This window comes from Dermacentor variabilis, chromosome 7 (assembly GCF_050947875.1).
Source record: "Dermacentor variabilis isolate Ectoservices chromosome 7, ASM5094787v1, whole genome shotgun sequence".
In the NCBI taxonomy this organism is placed as follows: domain Eukaryota; kingdom Metazoa; phylum Arthropoda; class Arachnida; order Ixodida; family Ixodidae; genus Dermacentor; species Dermacentor variabilis.
Window position 1 is genome coordinate 157,720,888 of NC_134574.1, and position 23,850 is coordinate 157,744,737.

Here is a 23,850-nt window from a genome sequence, read left to right on the forward strand (position 1 = left end):
GCCCGAGGAGTGTCACTTTTCTTTCCGAATTTTGTGAACGCGTCACAGGAACCACTGAAACTCTTTAAATGTAATCACTTTAATCACCTGTAGTATAAGTAGACGTGTTCGTAACGACGCCTGTCGGCTTTATGGATTTCACGGGTTATGCGAAATACTAGCGCAGAGTATGCATATCGCGCCCGTAAATGCGGTCTAAAAGAGCTCGACTACATTGCCAACGCAGCGTGCGCCAACATCCCTTTGACAGCGCATGCATTATCTTCGCATTTCGCATGAAGGCCCATTCGTAGTTTTCCCTAATCTCTAAACATACGACAGCCGATAATGGTACATGTATATGCTGTAACAGGTCGTTTATTTCTGCTGGCCGAACACACAGCATGCCTGAACTCTTAATCTTATTATTATTAATTAACTCTCAATCTTAACGCCGTGATAAACACTTCGCCAACTGCATGCTCAATGCATTCGCGGACAGCGATGTGTTGTTCAACAACAAGTCAAATGAACGCCCACTGTGCACAAAAAACAGCACCTGACCTGGTGAATCACGCCCAGCACCTTCAGGCTGTCTTCATCACCCTGGACTTGCGGGTTGGTGATGACTTTCTCGAAGTCCCTGCAACAAATCGTAAACTATGCGGTGGAAAGTGAAGCGGCGCGAAGCGTATCGAAGCAACAGGCGACCCGGTCTCTCTGCATGACGCACTACTGCGACCACTAATTTCTGGCACAATTCTTCCGCGTAGCACCTAGAAATATAACACGCGAAAAGCGCAAATATGTCGCCAGCACCTCGAGAACTGGTTCAGAAAGTGTGGCGAAATCGAAGGGACCTGTTACTAAAGTAGTCTAAGCCGTCAAGGGATAATTAACTTCAAGATCCCTACAAAAGCCGCTTTAAAGAAAAACAGAATAGCACTTATATAGGGCTAGCTAGAATCAGCGTGACGTCGGTCAACTTTTTCTTGTTGACTTGTACACCACGCACTGTTCCAAAGTTTCAGCAGATATTGATACCAAAGACGAACCTCTTCAATACAATGCACATCAACAGTGAAGCTGCTACATGGTTTCAGCAACAATAACATATCACATCTTCGCGAACCCCTTGCTATGCGGGCATGCTTACTACAACTAAAGGCCTCGTCAGCTTGTTATCTGGTAGATCAACATGTGCAAAGAACGCCTTCAGCTTCAAGTGTCACACAAAAACAGGCTGCAACTTCCGCCAGTGAATACAACGTCTAAAGCCACGCCGAAGCCTATACTGGGCCTCGCCTTATAGCGGGCCTCGTCTTGCACCGGCACGTGTTGAAGCCGACAGCTTCGACACGTCCACGTTTTACAGGAACGATGCAACAGCAAGTGCCGCATTTTCCAGCGCACTCATGCGATGCAAAACCGTACATTTAGGAAACGTATCATAATGCGCAAGCTCAACCTACAAAAGGGGGCAAGGTGTATGTCTGATGCCCGTGCGGTTTTCCGGGTACTCTGGTAAAACCTTGAAGCTTGCGAACTAGCATCCTTTAGAACGGCTTTCTTTCGAGACACGTTTTTTCATGAAAACAACAACAACAAGAAAAGCATCTACGGCCTTCCTTCTGTTTCCACCCCGCAGCACTGCCACGCAGCGGTCATCGCATCAACCAAAAAAAGAAGAATAATAAAAACACTCTCCTATACGTGCGCATTTTTCTAAAATGCTAAAGCGCCTCGGATGCGATATAGAGCTCCTTCGTGGCACTTCTCTCCTCGACTTTGCAAGAGCCACGAGGCTTCTTCATACCTTGCTGGTGAAGCAGCGCACTGACACGGACACAGTGAAGACACACAAGAAAAGACGACACTCGCGAGTGTCGTCTTTTCTTATGTGTCTTCACTGTGTCCGTGTCAGTGCGCTGCTTCACCAGCAAGGTATGATGATCACTCACCAACTAGCCCAACTTTCCACTTTACTGAACCACGAGGCTTGCGCGCACTTGCAAGTGCATGTGCAAGTGCTAGTGCAGCGCATGGAGCGACGCACTTGCACTGCTTGCATGACGTGTAGTCGCGCAGCCTCGAGAAGTGGTTCACAAAGTGCAGCGAAATGAAGAAACCTGCTATCACTGGAACGCTTTAAAAACGATACACGCGAGACAAAACGTGTGTAGCCTCTCGGGCTTTGAAAACCAGACATTCGTAATACGTGCATCCACCTCGATGCGATTGCAGAAGTTCGCTGAAGGCGACTTTTCCGTCGCGTTAATGCGCACGAAGATCTGCGCTCTAGTGGCCGTTCCCTTTCAATGATTTCTTTTAATGCTCAGATGCTTTTGCATGAGTTCGTCTATGAAGCATTGTAATATGTGCCGGAGAAGTACGAACAGGATGCACTGCTTCGAGGAAGACGATGATGCCGAGTTTGGTCGAAGCCTTGTGCCTAGTATTCTTAAATATGTACAAATAAACCCCTATTAGAAGATTGGAAAACACATTCATTTCCCAGCCTACATTGTTCTTCGGAGTACACTGGCTCCGGTTTCGTACACCACAGGTGGTCATTGTAAAAAATTTGATTAATCTTTTAAACATACGTATCTGGGAGGTGCCACATGTTTATGACGTGCGAGAGAGTCTACAATTCATCTATGATGACATCTGCCCAAGTAATGCAAAAGTTCTCTCTCATAATACATTAAATGGACTATTACAAGGCCATTTATTGAGTTTAGCTATAAATATGCTCACTGCAACAGAAGCCTCACACTGTGGAGAAAAATCTGGAATTGGAATTTTTGCTCCTGCTCTAGACTAATGATTCTCAATCAGGATTCCAGACTACTTATCCGTATTTCTAGCTGAATTTCTAGCTGTTGTGTTAGCCTTACGTAAACTAAATTGATCTATATAGACGGTAGTCGTAGTAACGTATTCTTTTATTTTATGTACATCGTTCACACAAATAGTGGTACTAACCTCTTACGTGCACTTTATTTTCTAGTGCCTGCCCACATAAACCTAATTAGATTACTTTGGGTGCCCGGTCATAAGGGTTATACATGAACGAAATGGCTGACAGTCTCGCGAGCGCGGCCTTCAATGACACTGTACTATTATTACGTTATACATCAGCTTACCTAACTACAGCCAGATTCAGGAGATATGCAACTTCTCAGAATTTTTTGAGCCCAGCTATAGCAAACTTTTCAGAATATCGACGCCGCCTATTCCCTTCACACAAAACTCATTTCACAAAGGAAAAATTATAGGAATTTTTGCCCGATTGTGCTGTCGAACACCAGAATTAAACTTTTATCGTCACTGGGCTGGTCTGGCGCCCTCCCCGCTGTGCCCAATCTGTGCAGATGAGACCATAGGTCATCTCTTCTTATTCTGTCGCCGTTTTTCTTCATTAATAAAAAAAAACATTTTAGAATCAACGTTCAGGCAACTTGGTTTAAATTTTTCAATTCTCACTATTCTTTCTCTAGGAGCCTGCTCTCTTGGAAACTACCGCAGGGTTGTTTGCTCCGCCGTGGAGGAATTCACAGTTGTGTCAAAGCGAATGCCGTAAACTCTTCAATCGTTATTTTTCATTCATTTCCACCTGACACTTACACCAATTTTATCAACAGCATCTTCCCAATACCATCCAAATCTTCGCCGATCCTCAGCAGTGGGTACGCGCCATCGTTGAAGGATATCCTATCCTATTTAAAGCTGCACTTGCAGCTTTTCTTCCCTGTCTCTCCCAATTGGTTAGAAATAAACATATATTCCAATTCAAATATACCATTCTATCCTTGTGCCTGTATTTCCTGAGCTGTGTGACTTCTCGCTGCGGTGCTCTATACTCTGTGAGAGCAATGCCTCCTTTACCAGATGCCTGCCGCGTGAGCCGAGAAGCTGGTTCCTGCCCCTCCCCTCTTTACTCTTCCCCACCCGGGTTAACCCGGGTCGGTTGCGAGCGCTAGCTGCGGTGACCGCTGCAAACGTAAATCACGTAGCTCTGCCTCCGAGACTTTAGCGGTGTCTGTTGCGATCCCGGAGGCAGGACCCGCGGTCTCTGGTCAAGCCATTGGTCGAGCGCGCGCCAGCCTAGTAATCGTCACTTCCTGCGCAACAGGAAGTGGGTCGGCTGCGAGCGCCGTCTCTCCGCGACTACCCTGAACTACGGGATCCTCCGCTCCAATGGGAAGACTAGCGACGCGGCAGGCATCTAGTGAAGGAGGCATTGGTGAGAGCTTCGTTAATTACACCAGAACACTTCTCGACAACTAGGACGTCATGGTAGTGCGATACGTGAAGGTGTAGCACGCATCAGGAGCCGTGCGTTGGCGACGGAGCCCAGCGTGTCGCATGATCCATGGCGGGAGAGCATTGCGGAGAGTCCACACACTTTCCTCGTTGACACTTTGCGCTAATACGAATGGGCTATAGCCGCGTTGAACATCAATATCTACGCTTGCGTGGCACTGCGCGCGAAGCTGGGCCGATGTAACGACGCCGAATGGGGCTCGCGTACTGTTCTGACCACTGTCGCGCTGGGCCTTGGCAACGCTGTGGCCACAAGTGAACCGGCCCGTCGAGCCAAGCGATCTCGGAATCCATAATTTCGGCACAGCTGTGTCGATCGCTGCCATCTGATTGCGCTACCGTCGTCATCGGTCCTAATGTTGCTCACACTTTGGTAGTGAGGGTATATACAAAAGAATCCGGCGAATTCTGATCATGTCTTACCGGCGAGTCACGATAGACAGAAAAAAAGCGGCGATGATTTTAATACCTTGAAGGAATGGGCAAAACCTTTACATTCTAAGTTCCAAAATTCAAATGGTTAATTCCCTTGTTTTCGTCAACCTAATTTAACCACCCGATTCATGGCCGATCCCCCACAGTGGGTATGCGGCACAACTACTCAGATAAACATCAACGATGACGACCTGCATTCGTTGTCGCTGCTTGTGGCTGTCGTAAACTTGTATATCGTCATCATCATCAGCAGCAGCCTATATTTATGTCCACTGCCAGGACGAAGACCTCTCCTTGCGATCTCCAATTACCCCTGTCCTGCGCCAACTGATTCCAACTTGCGCCTGCAAAATTTCTCATTTCCTCACCCCACCTATAGTTTTCTGCCGTCCTCGACTGCGCTTGCCTTTCTCTCGTAGATCGTAGTAATATATAAATGCACGCTATTCCCGTGACAATGCATTCAGGTTATCCACTCTGATTCTTTCATAAGATGAAGCGCCAACAGAGACAGCACACTAAGAAAGAACAAAGACAGCACAAGGCAACACAGACAGGAAGCGCCTTGTCCTGTCTGTTTTTTCTTAGCGTGCTGTCTCTGTTGGCGCTTCATCTTTTGAAAGCCATGAACCAACTAGCCCCAAAATGTGTTCTGCAACTCGGAGTCCATGAGTTGAAACTAAACGCGAAGCCGTCGCTTTCTTCTATATATGCGCGGATGACGTCGAGAACTTGAGAGGGTGGACTCACGTGACGGAAAAGCGTGCGAATCGAACGAGTGGCAGGAACTTGGCGAGGTAGGCCTTCCTCCCCTCCGCGTCGGCGGAGATCCACTTGAGTAGGGCAGGGAACGTGTCATCCACCTCTTTGGGAGCGTACAGCCGGTTGTCTTCCAGGATGGTACGCATCTCCTCTGGCGTCAGGGCCTGGAACTGGGCGCTGTCCCTCCACACCTGCGTCACGTGTACAGGTAGCCCTTCCACTGTTTACAAATGAGACGAAGACATCCGGTTCCGCCTTTTGAAGTCATGACCAAGAGCCGCAGCATTAGCAGCGGATGAGGGTTTCCTGTAGAAAAGTTACCAGAGGGAGCTAGCGCTGTGGTCGTTGAGCAACCGCGGATATGACGCGCAGTACATGAATTTCTCGATATCGTTACAGCGCAAATGTTACGAAGAGGAAGCCCGACGCACACGCGTATGTATAAGTATTTACATAGGAAAAAATTAGTCGTAAACGCGCAGGCTGGTACAAAAGTCACAGTGCCAGTAGACAGTCTACCACTTCCTCTTCCATCTCCCTCCTGCACCCACGGTCCTGTCCAAATGCACCCTAACAATATATTCGCGTTTGTCCATTCAGACGTCTTCGTGGCAGGAATTGTTACACTTTACCTGTCCGAAGTTTCAAGCAACCACTGTAAAAGACGGAGTCTTTCATGGCGAGTTACCCCCCACCCCATTTTCTGTATGTATATATACTCCCCAACTCTCCCGCTTTGCCACGGAGTCTCCCAAATTCTGACCAATGCTATCGACTGTCTGGACACGGCCTCAAATCTTCCAAAAGGCTGCTTCGACCCCCTCTCCCCTCCTCCCCGCAAGATAAAAAAAAACGCGTCATGCAGCACAGCCGCATTGTAATGGCCATTTTGCACTAGGTACGTAGCCAAAATCAGGTTTAAATCCAAATCATAGGCAGTGTGTGTGTAGGCAGTGGGGGCCTAACTCAGTTCGCTTCTGATCGGGACATGCGTTGAGGAATGCGCTTGAAGCAAAGGTCTAGATAGCGTTGCTTAATGGTCGACTTCACTAAGTCAGCTTCACCGCTATGCAGCTGTGTTATGAGGCGAGACATATTAAGAGTGGAAGAAGGCCACTGTCACGTGACATAGCACGCGTTCCCTAATTATACATACAGGCGCCGTCTCCGGTCACGGTATGAGCACCGAGGCGTCTAATAACTGTACCGGCAGCCATTTCGTGCTGTCTCCGACGTTGCTGTGGCCCAGAAAGAAAAGAGCGTTTTTTTTTCTTTTGTCGTGACTAATATTCTGATGATGATCATAGAAGACAAAAGATCTGGAAGGCTATTAAACCTATAGTTCATGTCGATCAAACGTCGCTCTTACGCGACTCTTGTAACAAATTGTATGGTTTTATACACCCCACTCTCACCCCCCAACTCGCCCACCAGCAGGACTGTCTTTCGCTGACTTCAACTACAGAGATTGACCACTATCTCTTTTTTTTTTCTCATAACCACTGCAGGGACCATCTTCCTTTGAATGAACGGAGAGTACTAGAGCACCGTCCCTACCGATCATCAGCTCAGAAGGCAGTGTAAGCGCTTTTGTGTTTTCTTAGAACGTCCGGTTTTCAGAAGCGGCTTTGACTCATTGACTGTCTGCGCACGTCTCTCTCTGTCTGTCTGTCTTCCCCTTCCCCCAGCGTAGGGTAGCTAACCAGACTCTTTACTGGTTAACATCCGTGCCTTCCTTCTCTCTCTCTCTCTCTCTCTCTCTCTCTCTCTCTATATATATATATATATATATATATATATATATATATATATATATATATATATATATATATATATATATATATATATTGTCTCACCATGGTAAGGACGACACGACAGCGGCTTACATGGCGTGTGGTCATCCTCGCGTTTATTCGGGAAGGCGAAGGCCGATAATCATTGAGAGTACATAGCGACTGCAGCGGCGTCCAGCCCGTCCGAAAAACGAGTGTGCGTTCTCCATCGGCATATTCGTTTGGTAGCTTTCGAGCGCTCTAGAGTGCTCTAGCGGAACGGTTTCACATTCGGCTGGTCGAGTTCGAGTGCTCGGAAACTCATTTTACTGGAATTCATTCGGATCGCCCCGCTCCACCTCACGGAGCTCGGAGGCGCTCTCACTTTCGAGCTAGGAGCGCGACCGAGATCCGGCGCAATCCAAATGCACGTGGCCACACCCGTTATTCTGGGAGCACCTAGCACGTAAGGCTAGGGAAGGCTTGTATCTGGCCCCGATCTCGGGAGCGCTGCGTATCGCCGTAAACCGAGTTGGAGTGCTGTAGGAAACAGTCGAGGGTGCCATTTACAGTCGAACGCCTTATAATGAAGTGCTTGGGGCATCCGAAATCACTCGTGATGCAGATCACCTCGCTGTAAAGGTCGCTCACCGCACATCTCGCAATAGAACCGGGAGGTAATTATTCTTTCGTTATACAGCTCATTTCGTTGTGGAGGAGTTCGCTTTAGAGGCGCTCGACTGTATCTGATGCTCGCGACTGGAACCACGTGAGACGCACGACGCTGATTGCACTCGGGGTTGCGTGATTATGACGACGCTACATGCACGAAAAGAAAAAAAAATGTCTCGGCGTGCAGGAGAAATGAGAGTTGCTGCATTTGTATGGCATTATTTTGTTCAAAATGGTCAATGTTTCGTACCTCGTTGAAGTTCCGAACCATATATCGAAAAGCTTCTTTGGCGAGTTTCCCGTAACCGCGGCTGGATGCCAGGCGGTAAGTGTCGATGCAGCTCTCCGGTTCAAGGTGCCGATTGAGGACGTTTAGGCAGTGGTCCCGTAGTCGGTATAACTGCGTTGTCAAAATCATATCGAATCATATTGTGTTATGACTCTGCTAAACTTCGGCAAACTTCGCATAGCGCAAACTGTCAAAGTCTCCGGTAACAAAAATAGGCGACACCGTCCATCAGCACAGTGCTCTTTGCTGACAAATGAAAGGAGAGCTACATACCGATAGATGCGCTGCTCGTGTGCGTACCTTATAACTGAGTCGGTTCAACTCATTTTATTTGACTCGAGTTGATTCGGTAGGTTTAACGTTCGGAATAAACACTTCGGTTGCTTGAGCCAGCGTAGTTTACGGCCTCAGGGTGCTTTTTAACTTGCAGCCGATATACGCAGGCGAGAGAGAGAGAGAGAGAGAGAGAGAGAGAGAGAGAGGGGTACATAAGGAAAAGCCAGGGAGGTTAACCAGGCTGAACCCTGTAGGCAACCCTGTACTGGGGAAGGGAGAAAGGGGATTGAAAGAGGAGAAGGAAGAGAGAAGTTCACACTGAGCACTGTTAGACACACAAGCGTTCATCGCTGAGCTAGTCACAGGCGCTCATACAGACTGGTGCATTCGCGGGTATAGTTGCCGGCTGCCGCAGCTGGGTTTCCTAACAGTTAACAACGATTACCTTCCGCTGGATTGGTATACACGCCCTTTCCTCGAGAGATATTTGACTAGCAGTTTCGCCCGCAGGCGAAGCATTGAAAGCGAAAGCAAGGATTAGCGTTACGCCGAAGGCGTCTCGGTACGATGGCGCGATGAGACGCGCCGCCAGGGGGGTTGCAGACATCGCACTTTGGCGGTGCGCGAGATGAGGCGGAAGGAAATACATCGAGCGTGGCAGTTGCACAAACTACGCAACAGCTAATCGGGAAAAGTGCAACGCCTTGTATCTACACAAAAGTACGTTATTTGCGAAGTTAAGGCATTTAATCGTTATACTGCTGTAAACGCAGATTATTGCTAGCTTTATAAGCGATAAGGAACAACCTAAAAAAAAAAAATTGGTCAGGCCGCCTTCAAAGCTTACTTTTTCGCATCACGGGCGTGTGTGCAGAGAAGCCTGCTGTGGGCTGCTGAGATAAAGTAAGAATAACTGATTGACACATGTGAAAATAGCTTAATAATAATAATAATAATAATAATAATAATAATAATAATAATAATAATAATAATAATAATAATAATAATAATAAATAAGTGGTGTTAAAAGACTAGTTACATCACCGTCGCCGCGTCAAGGTCGGAACAAAAAAGGAAAAAGAAAAAAAAGAAAACAAGAAGGGGAAAAGAACAACTGCGGTGAGACCAGTTGTGACGGCGTTCCGGCTCAGTTTAAACGATCGCTTTGAAGTGGTCATGCAGCTTCCTGGCAACTCACCTCCACACCGTTCAGTACACGTATTTCATTTCTTTGGCAACGGAAAAGCGATGGGTAGACATGCGTATGCTAGGAAAAGCAAGTGGGCGAAAACGAAATAATAGCCGAGCGAAAACATGCTTATGCATTAACAAACAATTCTCAGAATTTCTGTCGCATACTTTCTTTTTTTTTGGGGGAGGGGGGGGGTCGTAGGCGGGGGCGGGGCGCAAGACGCTGACCAATGATCGTGTACAGAACAAAATTCAAGCCTTTTACTGATAATGACAATGCCTCTCTGCGTACACCCTCCTCAACACGAAGTCATCCGTCAAGGTAGCCCAGTGGCTTTGGCATTGTACTGCCAACCTGGAGGTCACTGGTCCGTCCCCAGTCTCGACTGGCCAATTTCGATGGGGACTAAATGAAGAAAAAAAAAACATAACGTCCCCGCTGCCCACGACTGACCTTCAGCTTCTCGGCGAGCTCGAGCACCTTGGCGACATTGTGCAGGCCGATGCGCTCGTGCAGCGGAGCGCGGTAGGCGAAGTCGACGAGCACCTCGATCATGTCGCTGTCCAAGTCTTCCACTATCACCCGGATGGGCGGGGTCCACTCCTGTTCGGGACTCATGCCTCTCTCGGCGAGTGCGAAGAGCTCGCAGCAGCCACTATACCTGCGCAGCGAACACAGTGACGGCACAGTGCTTCGGCATCGCGTATTGACCACGAAGGGCGCGACATCAACGGCGAATGGCGTAAGCGCAGCTATCGTATGCAAGAAAAAGTACCGCGAAGAACCACACACTCACGTGGCAGACATTACGAACCGATGCGCCCAGATTTCCGCGCCCTCGGCCACGTGGAACACGACGTCGCAAAACTCGCGGGTCTTCCTCTGCTCCCGCAGTCCCGGCATGGCCCTGGCGGCCGCGCCCGGTGCGAGGTCACGCCGCTCGCCGTCATCGTTGAAGAGCAGAGCAGCCTCAGCCTTCACCGTGATCGCGTTGCCATCTCCGGTCTTGCCGGCAGCGTCGTTTGCGTCGGTGGGCGTGGCTGCGTTGGCGGCGGCGCACATCTTGGTTGCGGCGAAGGAGCGGTCGCCGGGACAGGACGACGAAGCAAGCGAGCCGCAGCCACGGGCAAGCCTCGGCCGGCAGGGCCACGCGCCCGCCACGCCAACGTCGTGCCTAGATTGCGGGACACCGGCTCCACCGAGCCGACTAAGCCATGTATGCCTGGTCTCGACGGTCCAAATAGCCCGCTACCGGCTAGTTGCACGTGCTGCGTGGGCACGTAGTTGTTGTTGTTGTTGTTGTTGTAGCCTGTGATGCGTGTGGCTCCTACCCACGATGGGGGATTGGCCAAGAAATGGGTGGATTATTCGAAATTACTATGGAGCATCAATTTCCTAATAGCTATTGAAATAGCATTGAAAAGCGCAGAATTACCTGTTAAATAAAATCAGGAAGGTCATATTGAATGATTAATATGAATTTAAAAGTAAAAACAAAAAGAAAAGAATTTAGCAGGGCATTCATTTAGATTCCGTAAGGAATGTTCGGACAGCGAAGCATTCATCCCTGTGGCTGAATCACAAAGTGGACGCTCCGAACGAAAGAATTGCATATTCTGTCAAGTCCAGGCCAATTCTTCGAAAAGGTATTTCCAACCATCTTGTTCTCACCGCAGTAAAGCGGAGACAAGATGGAAGAAAGTGGTGTATCGTCTTTTCCTCATTACAAAAAGAACAGAGGGGGGAGGGAACCAAACCCGACCTGTGTAAATAGAAATTCAGTGAGGGAATGCGGCAGCGTAATTTGGTGAGGCAGACCTCAAGCATCTTTGTGTCACAGGATTCGCTATGCCAGAGAAATGCCAGGTACTTTTATTCTGGAGAAGCCGTCAAATGTGGGTTTGATAAGGCTAATCTTATTGATCGCATCCGAAATCTTGCCAGCGTGCTCTGTGCTGTCACTGGTAGAATAGGAAGAACAGGGCCGGATAGTGATGCATTTGCCAGTGAATCGGCAGTTTCATTAAAAAACAAACCTTTATGGCCAGGCACCCAAATCAAATGAACACATTGCACATGGGCAGGAACTAGTAAGTGGAAGAGTTTTAGCATGGGTGACTCATTAGTAGCGGTAAGGCAAGAGCATACAGAAAGGGAGTTAGTCAGAATGGCAGCCGTAGTAATCGCTGGGTCTAATTTACGTAAAGCTAGGATTACTGCTAACAACTCGGCCAGAAAAATAGGCACAAAATCAGGCAATCTTAAAGAAAAAGACCAGTCGAGTGCAGCACAAAGTATACCAATGCCAGCTTCTTCCTCGCACTGTGAGGCGTCTGTTGCAATGATAATGTTTGTTTCTAGGGTGCTTAGGTGGTCTTGCAACATGGCGTTTAAGATGCCGTAAGGGAGTAGTTTCGCGTGGTTTGGGAAAATGTCATCGAACCTGATCTCTGGGTAATTTGAATGCGTATTATTATGAAGCATCTCACGAATTTGCACATTTAGTGGTTCAAGTAATGTTTGCACAAATATAATCTGTGGTCTATGAAACCTGGGCCACTGAATAGGAAAACATAATTCTGGATCAGAGAGGAAAATAATTTGAAGACGGTTTAATGGGGATTCATATAGCCTTAAGAAAGTCTGAACGGTCAGAAGGTGAAATCGGCATAATATGGGTGGGATTCTTGCCTCCAGGTGTAATACGGCATTGGAAACGTATTTTGGGAGGCCTAAGCACAGACGTAGCGCCTCTCGTTCCAACAAAACTAGCGGCCGAAGCTTGTATGCTGGAACACCTGAGAATAAAACGCATCCAAATTCTAACACCGGACGAACATACATATTATATACCATCAAGAGGGATTTTCTTCGCATACCTGTTCTTCGATTGCTCAACTTGCGCAAAATGCCCATTGAACGAGCTCCTTTCGTCGCAATATATTCAATATGCGGCCGCTAGTTAAGATTTCCGTTGTAAATCACTCCAAGCTATTTTAGTGACTCTACTTGTGGGATATCTTCGAGATGATAGTTAAGCGATATGTATTCGCCTCGAGCTCCACCACTGGAAAAGCTGGCGCCACCGTCGGCGTGACGGGCTATTAGGGATCACGTGGACACAGCGGCCGCGTCGGCTGCTTCGGGAGCGCCGAAGCGAGCTGAAATCTAGAGTTTAAATTCCCTTGTACGCTGCGGTCCTCATTTACTGGCGAGATTTTTCCGCTTCGACTGTCTCCTTTACAACGCTTGAAAGCACTGCAATAGGTAGTGGCTGCCTTTGAAGGCGCGCAGCAAGGTAGACTACTGCTCGGTGCCGCAGTGCCGGACGTACGCAACGGAGCCCGGTGTCAGCCTTATTCACACGTAGCCACAGGACAAGAAGCTGCGTGAAGCTTGGCTCGCGAAGCATAAAACCGGCAAACAGTGATCGGCTACAACTCGGGTATGCAGCAAGCATAGACGCGAGGAAGATTTCTGCTACGGCACCGGGTCTGCGATGTTCGGAAAACGCGCACTGAGACGCTCGCCCGAGTCCGCTGCCCGACTGATGTCATGACGGTTTGGTCTATGAACTTGTCGATGCTATAGATACTGGCAAGTTCACTGGAGTGGAAAGGGAGCAGTAAGAAGCACATTAAAGAAGCATGGCATATGGTCATGTTTGGGTTATGAATTAATGCAGTGGATTACAAAAAAAGGAAGCAGCGGCAAATCGCACGCTGTGAACACCGATAAACATATAGTGCGACGCAACTCGAGAAGTAATATTGAAACGTCCAAGAATTTGAAAAAAAAAAAAGATTCAATCGTCGCGACGGCACATCACAGTCCCCGTAGGCGTCGAAGTCTCTACAATGAAATTATTTTTGAACAGCTCTGATAGTGCCCACGCAACAATGGTTGCTTGTATACTGTCCAATGCTCATATTCTGCGGCCTAAAGCTCATGGCACGGTGCGAAAACGCGCACGCGGCGAAAGCGAGAGACTGCGCGGACAAGCATGCAGACACGCAGTCGGTCGCTGCGAATCTGTGCGATCAATGCATTGAGGCTTCATTCTATTACGCTCCATTTAGTTATACAAACACTGTAAGAACATATTTCACATAGTTTGCTCTCAGCGTTTACCTATACCTTTCACGCAAGAAGCCGGTTCGGGAGACTCCATCGCGGCGACCGCGCGCAGTGGCGTTCACTGTACGTATTCGGTAAAGAGATAGCGTCTGTAAACGATTGTGTGCTTTCAGTTTGCCCAAGATTATTATTTAGACAGTAAACAACTTCTCTCGTTTCGAAAGTACTTACGGAAATGTCCGGGAGAGCTCGCGCGTGGTGTTTTCAGTGAGCGCTGACAGCAAAACCTATGAGGAGCGCGCCGCGTGATCCCTCATACTACGCCAGCGAGGCGCTTCCGATAGATGGCGACTCCGTAACTCCTCGCCGCCAATATTGGGTCTTTAACGGGAAAAACAAGGATAGCACACTTATTAGCATTCAGGTTGAAGTGTAAGCTATCCAGCCAGCCTTCCAGTTCCCTTAGATACGACTCCAGTATTTCGTAAAGAGAGTGTATGTCGCTAGCCATACCGAAAAAAGGCAATGTCATCAGCATAAACGTATGTACTGACACCTGGGTGAACGGGGATTCTGCTCAGTAAAATATTAAATAATACTGGTGAAAGTACCAATCCCTGAGGCACACCTCTTGTTTCCTTGTGTTTACTAGAAGAATAGCCGCTTCGAAAATAATAGAACTCCCTGTCTTTTTAAAAACTCATGCACCCATGCTACAATAAGCCTGGAAAGCAATGGCTCTGTAACCGATTCGTTAAAATTGTATGTTCAATGCTGTCATAGGCTTTACATATATCTAAGGTAACTAGAGCTGCGTATTGTTTTTTCTGTCTGGCGATGTTAATGCGACTTTCAAGGTCTATGCGCGTGCCATATTGAATAGCCAGATCGAAATCCAATTTGACACGGACTCAACAATCGATTGTCGTCAATAAACTCTATTATATGTCCGAGAAGCACTCTTTCAATAAGTTTCACTATGTTTGATGTCAACGCAATTGGTGTGATGTTGTCGATAGTTACCCTGCCGCTTGTTTTTTAAGTAACGGAATAATTTTGGCGATCTTCCATTCTTGTGGAATCCATGCATTACTAACAGAGTAGCTTAGCAACTTCAGAAGCTCACGTGGAGCTTCTTGAAAGAAAATCTTTAGCATTGCATTTGTTATGCCGTCCGGGCCAGGCGCTTGTTGCGTGCTCCAGGGTAGCGTACCGTACTGCTGCCGAGAAGTAGCGGCGCCTGCCTATCGAAGCTCGACCGACATTACTTATTGGGTAGCGTGGCGTTGTCGGCGGGCTCCAGGCATCCGGCAGATCATGGCGACCAAGCAGGGGCGAGACGATTTGCTAGTGCGAAACTTGCACGGTTTATTCAAAGGTAGTTGAAAGAAAATAAGAAGAGCATGATGTATGAAGTATCAAATATGAAGTCTCGAGTCTCTCAAAAGTACATTTCGGAGCCCCTTGAATAGGCTCTCTACAAGTGTGGGCGGGATCTTGCTTCCGTCGATGACACGTGACAGGCACGGAGAGAGGGCCCCTCCTCCTGCAATACCGAGCACGGGAAGGAGAAGTCGATCCTCTTTTCGACGAATCCGGGGAGAAGGTCGGGTGAATGACCTCTCCGGCGCCGTGGGGTCCGGCCAGTAGAGGGTAAGGGCATGACGTATCACCCACGGTGCCACGACCATGAGAGGCGAAGGGGATGAGGTAGCGCCCACGGTGCCACGACCATGTAGAGGGTAAGGGGGGACGATCTGTCGCCCGTGGGCTCCGGCCCAGAGGGTAGGGTGAATGACCTGTCGCCACGTGGCGTCAGACGCCAACCCTAACACGCTGTAGTTGGCAGCTGTAACATAACCTTTGCTACTTCCGAAAAGGATATCTCCTTGCAGCCGGCGGGAATGCAGGAGAAAAAACAGAAGTTTGAAGGCGCCTTGCGAACCGGCTCTCCAGTCCTTTAGCCAGTAGTTCTAAGGACTCCTGCATTTCCTCTGAGGTATAGACGATTGAGTCTTCATTAATACTCATTGGGAGTTTGTTTCTAAAACGAAGGTAATTAAATAAAGCACGTTTGTTTTTGGATTTAGATAGATAATCAAAATGGTTTTTATCGTACTCATCTTTTGCATGTTTAATAGTACGTTTGAAGGTTGCCGAAATAAATTGATAATCTTTCCAATTTTGTGGGCTCTGATTATGTAGAAGTTTTTTCCAAGCAGCTTTCCTTCTTCTATAAACTCGTGTGCACTCGCTGTTCCACCAGGGACTAGATGAGGAACGCTTAGCTGTCTGAATTACAAATTCAGACTTTTGTCGGGACATCTGTAACGCTGAACAAATATTCAAGCTAATTTCTTCATCATTACTATTAGTTAGTGATCTTTAAATTTTTTTGCAATTCACAAATATTCTGCCTTGTCGTTCAACTGATGTTAAAGGGCATGCAATTTCAAAGTATACCGGAAGATGATCACTGTTTGTACAGAAACCAATCTTTGTCCAAGATGTCACAGCGACACTTGTACTAGAAAACGTCAAATCTAACACTGAGCGAGATTGTCCGCGGACAAATGTAGGTCGTCTGATATTAAGGCATGAAAGATTTTTATCTATGGTCCAGTTCCACAGACGTGTCCCACATGAATCTGGTTTGTAACCCCATGACACGTGATGCGAGTTGAAGTCACCAGTAAGAATGACTTCATTTTTGCAGCTGGCAAGTTCACTATCCAATTGGTATGTACTGCGCACGGCCGTAGGGAAATAAGCATCTATAATAGAAAATGAACGGTAGCCTGGGATGCTAAGGTGCACTGCCAAAATTTCACGTTCCGGAGACATTAACTGGATTTCGCCTTATGACAGAATTTAGATGACAACAAAATCATTAAACCACCTCCTAGTGAAAGGTGATCTAATCGAAAAGATGGAAAATCTTTAAAATGAAAATTTTTCTCAGGAGTAAGCCAGGTTTCTTGTAAGATTATGACGTGAGGATTAAGATGAGTCTGTATAAGTCTGTTGAAGCAGAAAACAAGGAACGACAGTTCCACTGTAGCACATTTAAAGAAGCTATGGTGATGATCTAATTGATATAGTTACTTCAGCGAGCACCGTCGCAATGAACTTTCTTGGATGCCAGAATGAGAAATTGGATTACCCTTTTTGTTTTTGGTATATGGACAAGAAGCAGTTACTGGAGACCCAGTTCGCTTTTGCGGCCTGGTATCATGACCTGCTTCCATGTCGACCTGCGAGTCTGACTGACGCGAAGAACAAGGATCGGGTCCAAGAAATGTTGGGTCCGATGTGGTACTCGGCACTAGGACTGAACTGGCTACCTGTTCTGCAGCACAAGCAATCGATTTGGTGATTGGTGTTGCAGCTGTTTGCAATAGCTGTGTCATCTGCGCAGTAAACACTTGGGAAAGACAGTCGGTAACACTTGTGACAATATGTTGCATTGCCTTTGTCACTGCTTTTTCTACGGCCGATTCAATGAGTTTCGACACGTTGTCTTCCTGTAAAGTAGATTGCCTCGCAGTGATTTTTTTTTAATTGAGTGGCACATTGACCTTCATTTTTGCCACAAGCGCTTCAACTAAGGAACGCTATGAACCCACAGAAGGTGATCAAAAACGCATCCATCGTAAATCTAGAAGAAGACTGGGCTTACGGAAGCTAACACGTAGTCTACCAATGTGCAGCAAGTCCTTAGTCGTCGCTTAGTGAAGAATATCTGCTGGGTCGGCTGCCACTCTCGGTGACTACGTCAATGTCGATCTCCCTGCGAATGTATTCACCCGGAACGTCCTCAAGCGATGAACCGGAGGAGTAGCTCGAGTTCGCGTCCAGACGGTCGTCTGGCAGGAGGTCAGCGAGTGGCGCCAGCACCCGTCGCAGCCTAGAAGTTTCTGAAGTAGAGTCCAGGGACTTGGAGCCGTCATCCACTTGATAGGTTACGGAGATGGACTCCGTAGCAGACGGGGACGACTGTATGTCCTCATAGTAGGGGACATCGATCTCCCGCAGCCTAGAGCAGCACAGTCGGTAGTAGTCCCTCAGTTTCTGCGCTTTCCGCTCGAACTTGGCCGCCCGACCATCTTGTTGGCACGGGTCCTTGGCTTTTCGAACGCAGAATTCCATTTCTTTCTTGATGTCTGGCAGCCACATGCGAATTTCCGAAGGGGAGTTTAGGTCATCAAGCTGCGGCCGTCTGGGTCTTCGTCGAAGTTCTCGGCTCGGCGCTGGTGTTACCATGATTGGATCGAGTCGACCGAGCACTTCACGGCTTCGCCTGGCCACGACGACGCACTCTTGATGACACCTGAGTTGCGGGCGTCCTCATCTTCGTTGTCGTTGCTGTCGTTTCTACTGTAGCTTGGTAATCGAGAAAAGTGGTCTTGATGCCAGCGCACTGTGGCTACGTCTGTTTCTGAACACCTAGTTGCGATTGCGCCCTTTAAGATTAGCGACATCCCTTCCGAGCCTCTAAAAGAAGTCGTATACTATAGCGCGCGCTCTAGAGGAGCAACCGTGGCAGTTGGGTGACTGAAGTTCGCGGCGATGCTGAAGATTCCTGCGGCTGGAGACAACTGCGTACTTCTACAACGAAGCTGTGAAGGTAAGTTTCACAACGGTTTTCATGCGTCGCCGTGGTCGATATCAAATGTAAATGCAACGCCACTTGTGCCGGAGCCCCGAGTTCGCTTCGAACCGCAATGTTCAATATAAAAATTACCTAGCGTGTATCTCGTTTGAGTAGACAGCTCTTATCTGGGTGATTTCCTTTATCTATTTCTTATCAGTATAACCAGCAATTACTGTTTTTCAGGTCGCGTTACGCCTAGGTGCTACTGTACTGCCACCGCCTAATACTACACGGCGGTAGCAGTGACAGCTGGCATCGTGTTGCTGCAACCAAGGAGGTTATCTTTCCTGCATTGCAGCCTGCGTAAGAGCCATTACTAATCCCAGTATTCTGGAACGATCCTCCACTACACTCAACACTCGGCCTCGACTCGAGAAAGTGGATTGGATTACAATTCCGTAGAAGTTTATGTATATGGCAGATGACAACGCATTTTTTTTTTCTGCGTCTGCCAGCGAGAAGAACACACTTTGTCACACTTTGCAGATACATCTGTGTGACTGAATTATGGTTTCAGGATGTTTAGTTGAAATTAAGAGAAACAAGAAATGAAGCTGCACAGGTCACGTAATGCGTAGGGTAGATAACCGGTGGACCATTAAAGTTGCAGATTGGGTGCCCAGTGAAGGGAAGCGCAGTCGAGGACGGCAGAAAACTGTGCGGGATGACGAAATTAGGACATTTGCAGGCGCAAGTTGGTATCAGTTAGCGGAAAACTGGAGATCGCAGGGAAGGGCCTTCGTCCTACAGTGGAAATGAAATGAAATGAAATGATTAAGAAGAAGAAGAAGAAGAAGAAGAAGAAGAAGAAGAAGAAGAAGAAGTTGAAGAAGAAGAAGTTGAAGAAGAAGAAGAAGTTGATGATGATGATGATGATGATGATGATGATGATGATGATGATGATGATGATGATGATGATGATGATGATGATGATGATGATGACGGCGGCGGCGGCGACGACAAAAATCAGTGAAGAGGGCAATTCTTGTATTTCTACTAACCAATTACCTATTCCCCGTGTTGAATCCCTTGAATATATGGCTGTCACATACGATGGGAAGCTCAATTGGAGTTCATTACATAAAGCTTATCGCGCCCAAGGCTATAGGCTCTTTCACATGGCGTGACTGGGGGGAAAAGGTTCTGCCGCGCACGTCGCAGAGCGGCTTTCGATGACAGCTTTCACGTGCGTTTGCGACAGCGCGATTTCCGTCGCAGCGATGCGCAAAGGTTAGGTTGCCCCCAGCTCACCAAGTATCCACGTCTGCATAGTTAAATAAAAATAACATGGAAACTAGTCAAATATTTGAATTTTCCTATTATTATTCGGTAATAGAATAAGTACACCATCTTTTAACGTTTAAAAGCGTTGAGTCTTTACGACAGCTTGCACATACGGTGAGTGAGGTGCTGCATAACACCGCAAGTATGAGCGTACGGTTTGTGCGGCGTCGGTGGGGTGGTTCTGTTTAGTACACTCTAGTTTCGTTGTCATTATGTGAAGCCACAACTTTTTTCCTGCATGAGTATTTGCTTTTGCAGAAGAACAAGGTACTGTTGAGTATGCATATAAGCAGCTGGCACAATTTGAAGCGATGAAGAGATTGACGACGATGGCGATGAAGTGGGTACGCGCCTTATGATGAAGCGGTGTTCTTCTCCCGATCTGGATAAGCGTGCAGCTTCTCCTTTTAAACGAATTGTGTAAGCGGAAGAAAAAAAAATGTTTATGAAGCTCCTAAGCCGCAGGCGCTGGTGGGTATGCCCTATTAAAACATAACTAAAACTGGCGCGCGGCATTGCTCCACAGAGCTGCCAACGCGCGGTAAAACAGGAAAGCGCCTATTTCGATGGCGCTATGTTTCGTCACGCATTGCCCCTCCCACATCGTGCCGATCGTTGCGACTGAGCGACGGCGCCACAAAACTTGTTGCAATCCAGTCGCGGAGAGCCCACAACGTCGCGGCGGTGGCTGAGCGACGGAATTCGCTGTGTTGCTGACTGAAAATCGCGCCATGTGAAACAGCCTTATGACTGTCTTATAGAATTGATTCCCGTACTCAGCAACCGACTGTGTCAGTTACGGAGCGACACTCCGTTAATGATTTATAGGATGTATATTAGCACTACACTGAAATTTGGGTGTGTTGTGTTTTCAGGAAACCCTTCCAGTAAAGCCTTTGGTCCTTTTTGAATGTGAAGCCCTGTGCCTGTGCCTGGGTCTCCTAAGGTTTATAGCAATCAGTGTTCTATACCAGGAAGGGCGCCTACCAACATTACTTTGCATATTCCCCATCCTTGACAGCCTAAACACTTGGCATATTTAACTTTTCATTTTGAACCAATGAGTTCCCGGGTGACCCGGAACGGCTTGAGGAGACAGGGGTGTAACACAAGGCACACGAAATCATAGAGGCTCACCTGGCATGAAAGATAGGCTACAACGCACGATAGCGCGGGCGCTACGTCATGAAACTTCTTGAATATTCCGTACGGAAGACAGCGCACCAACAAAAAAAAACATGAACGCAGGAAATTATGCACGTCTCACCGATGTCCAGGAACATGCACTGGCCTTCCACATCCGACGGCGCCAAACCCGATCGCAGGCACTCGCGAGAAAGTGTGGCATCAATCATCCCAATGCCTTGTACGCGGACGCGGCCATAACCGCAAGAAGCGCGACATTCTTCACCAACATGGTCGACAATCACGGAACCGAAACAAATGCGTCGTGAATTTCCGGAGCGAGCGCTGCGAAGGCATAGGGACTAACGATAGCGTTAGCCATCACGATGAGGCAGCACTGGGAGTGCGTCATAGTTCTGTCGGACTCTCAGACGGCACGCAGAAATTTTGCCAGGGCCAAAATTTTCAGGGCCGCACATCGCATTCTGAGTGAAGCGCACCAGCTCCGACCATAAATAGAAATCGTGTGAACTCCGGGGCATGAGTCCCTACGCGGCAGTCAGCAGGCACGAGCCTACGCCCGAGCGCATGCGCACCGGCAGCCGCGAGAGGGACGCGCCGAGCAGCTCCACTCAAAGTCTATACCATTAACCTACACGCTCATACTACAGCACTACCGCCTTTAGCGGAGAACGATATCACTGCCTCATAATGCTCTCACACGTGAGGAAGCCGTAGTAGGCCGGAAACTTCAAAAAAGCACTTGTTCACATTCGAGTCGCTGCCACCCCATACACCCTGCGCCGTATTCTTATAAACGCCCACGTTGCGATTAATGCGCAACGCATAGCCACGTGGTATGCGCTTGGGCAAGCGCACACCGCTCACACCCATGTCACAACCCACCACGCGGCAGTGGTAGGCAGCACTGTTCTGCTCCGACTCGACCGACCAGCTCAACCTGGTCAACCGAGCGTGAAAGGCAGCTAAGGCCACTGGATTTCTGGACTAAGGGGTCCACCCACTGCAGAGCGGAGGAGCTATATACCTACGCTCGCGCGCTTCTCTTTTTTTTTTTTGTATAAAGTTTATTCTCTGCCTCTCTCTCTCTCTCAGCAACAGCTAAGTCGGAAATGGTCAACGCTAAAAAGTGCGCGCAGCACCCACATCTACCCACAAGTTTCCTTGGAGGAATTTAGCGCGAAATCAAGCAAAACAAACGTAAGAAAAATACTTGCAGTTGTTCAGCATCGAGCAGAAACTTCAACGTCGTCTCTGCAAACACCCAGCTGTTACTGTTGTCGTGTACGTCGGGCTGCACTACGAACTTTCTTTAGTGGCTTGAATCTCATCTGACACGAACCTTAAGAGGCACAACTGGAATGGGTGTCGAGAAAGTGACGTGTGTACTCAGAACCCTTGAACCAAGACCGCTTCACTTGATCATCGGGCCACCGTAGAGATAACAGCAGCATCAATGAAGAAGAGGACGAGTAAGGCGGTAACTGCGTGCCACGCAGCTCGTGCAAATAGCCGGTAGCGGGCGACTTAAACCGCCGAGCCCCGGCACCGTCACCCATTCGGCTCTGTCGGACCAGAGTGCTCCTGTCTCCGGGCGTTCCGTCGGCTGGTGCGGAAGTGCCTGTCGGACAACGCTTGCTTGTGGCGGCCGCTTGGTCGCTCCGCCCTGCGCCCAGAGTTCCTTCCTGCTATCCCCGAGGTGTGCACCGCCGTCGGAGCCGTGGCCGCCGCCGCCGCCGACGACGCTCCCGACAAAACCGGCGACATGCTCACCGTGCCGTTCGAGGCGGCGCAGATCTTCCGCGACGATATGGCCGGCCGCGCGAGTTCGCCTCGGGCGCGGTGGCCAGGGCCATGACGGAACTGCAGGGCCAAAGGAAAGCCCGCCAGTTCTGCGACGTCTTGTTCCGCACCGCCGACTGCGCGGAGATCTGGGGTGCTATTCTGCAAGAGTCCACCTAGTGAATTGTTTCGGCCGCTGCTGCTTGGATGCAGCTGTACAAGCGAGAAAGAGATGAGCCGCCCCAGTCAATCAGAAACGGCCGAAATGGACAGTCCACTAGGTGGACTCTTACAGAATACCTCCCCTGGGCACATCAATTCGTAATGTCCGCCACGTGAGAGTGTAGTTCTTGCAGTGTAGTTTTCTCTCCCGTAGGATGGTTCCGCTTACGGCGGGGGGGGGGGGGGGGGGGGGATAGCGAATGCGCTGGAGACTTTCACAATGGCAACGCTTGTACGAGTACAGCATCAGGTGCTGTGGCGTGTCGCTCATTACTTATAGCGTCGGAGTTCGACAGCAAGTCATCAGTGATAGCGACATCGTTTACGCTAGGACCTGAGATGTGCAGGTTTAGTCGGCCAACGGGTCCATCTAGGTCATCCCGATTTGCAACGTGCCCCGTTTATACGCGAAGTAACGAAGCTGATTCTATATCGAGTCCGCCAGCTGACTGTAGCTTCGTTTACGAGAACTCTGCCCGCTCTCGTCGAGTTCACAACGCGAACATGTCTAGTTCCCGGTCCGATTACGTTTACATGAATTGCGCCAAGTGGGGCTAGCAAACCAACCGACCCTCGCAGTCAGACTGATTTTACGGCCTGCACCGACGATGCTCGCTTCGCCAGGCTCGCTGCCGTTTCTATGAATCCGGCGATCATAGATTTCGACCCGACATAAAGCCGATTCGCCACGATTTTGTCGCGTTTATCTGCCATCTCGTGCCGCGTCCGGGCAGCACGATGCATGAGACATCAACTTGGGAGACCCGCCTCGCACTCGTTTCTCACTGTCCGCCATTCAGACTCGAACGCGTTTACGTGTTCTTTTACCGAGGGATTCGTGCGGGTTGACGCAAACTCGCCTCAATACGATGTGTTCGCGTGAACCCGATGCCCGAATTTCAGCCGAACAGGGCGAATCGACCCGACTTTTTCGAGTTTATACAAGTAAAAAAAAAAGCGGGTCAAAAACTTTTTTTTG

At 48.6% G+C, this 23,850-nt stretch overlaps 1 protein-coding gene across 1 annotated transcript in view; it reads right to left on the reverse strand.

Moving 5' to 3' along the window:
• LOC142588912 (kelch-like protein 10) overlaps nt 1-23,850 on the reverse strand; it is a 34,016-nt gene that overhangs the window by 3,754 nt on the left and 6,412 nt on the right. Inside the window, exons 2-6 of the mRNA XM_075700723.1 lie at nt 10,503-10,974; nt 10,160-10,367; nt 8,200-8,349; nt 5,494-5,696; nt 544-622 (exon numbers count right to left, since the gene is read on the reverse strand). Coding sequence (XP_075556838.1) covers nt 544-622; nt 5,494-5,696; nt 8,200-8,349; nt 10,160-10,367; nt 10,503-10,768 — 906 coding nt within the window. The 5' untranslated portion in view covers nt 10,769-10,974. The remainder of the gene's footprint in view (nt 1-543; nt 623-5,493; nt 5,697-8,199; nt 8,350-10,159; nt 10,368-10,502; nt 10,975-23,850) is intronic.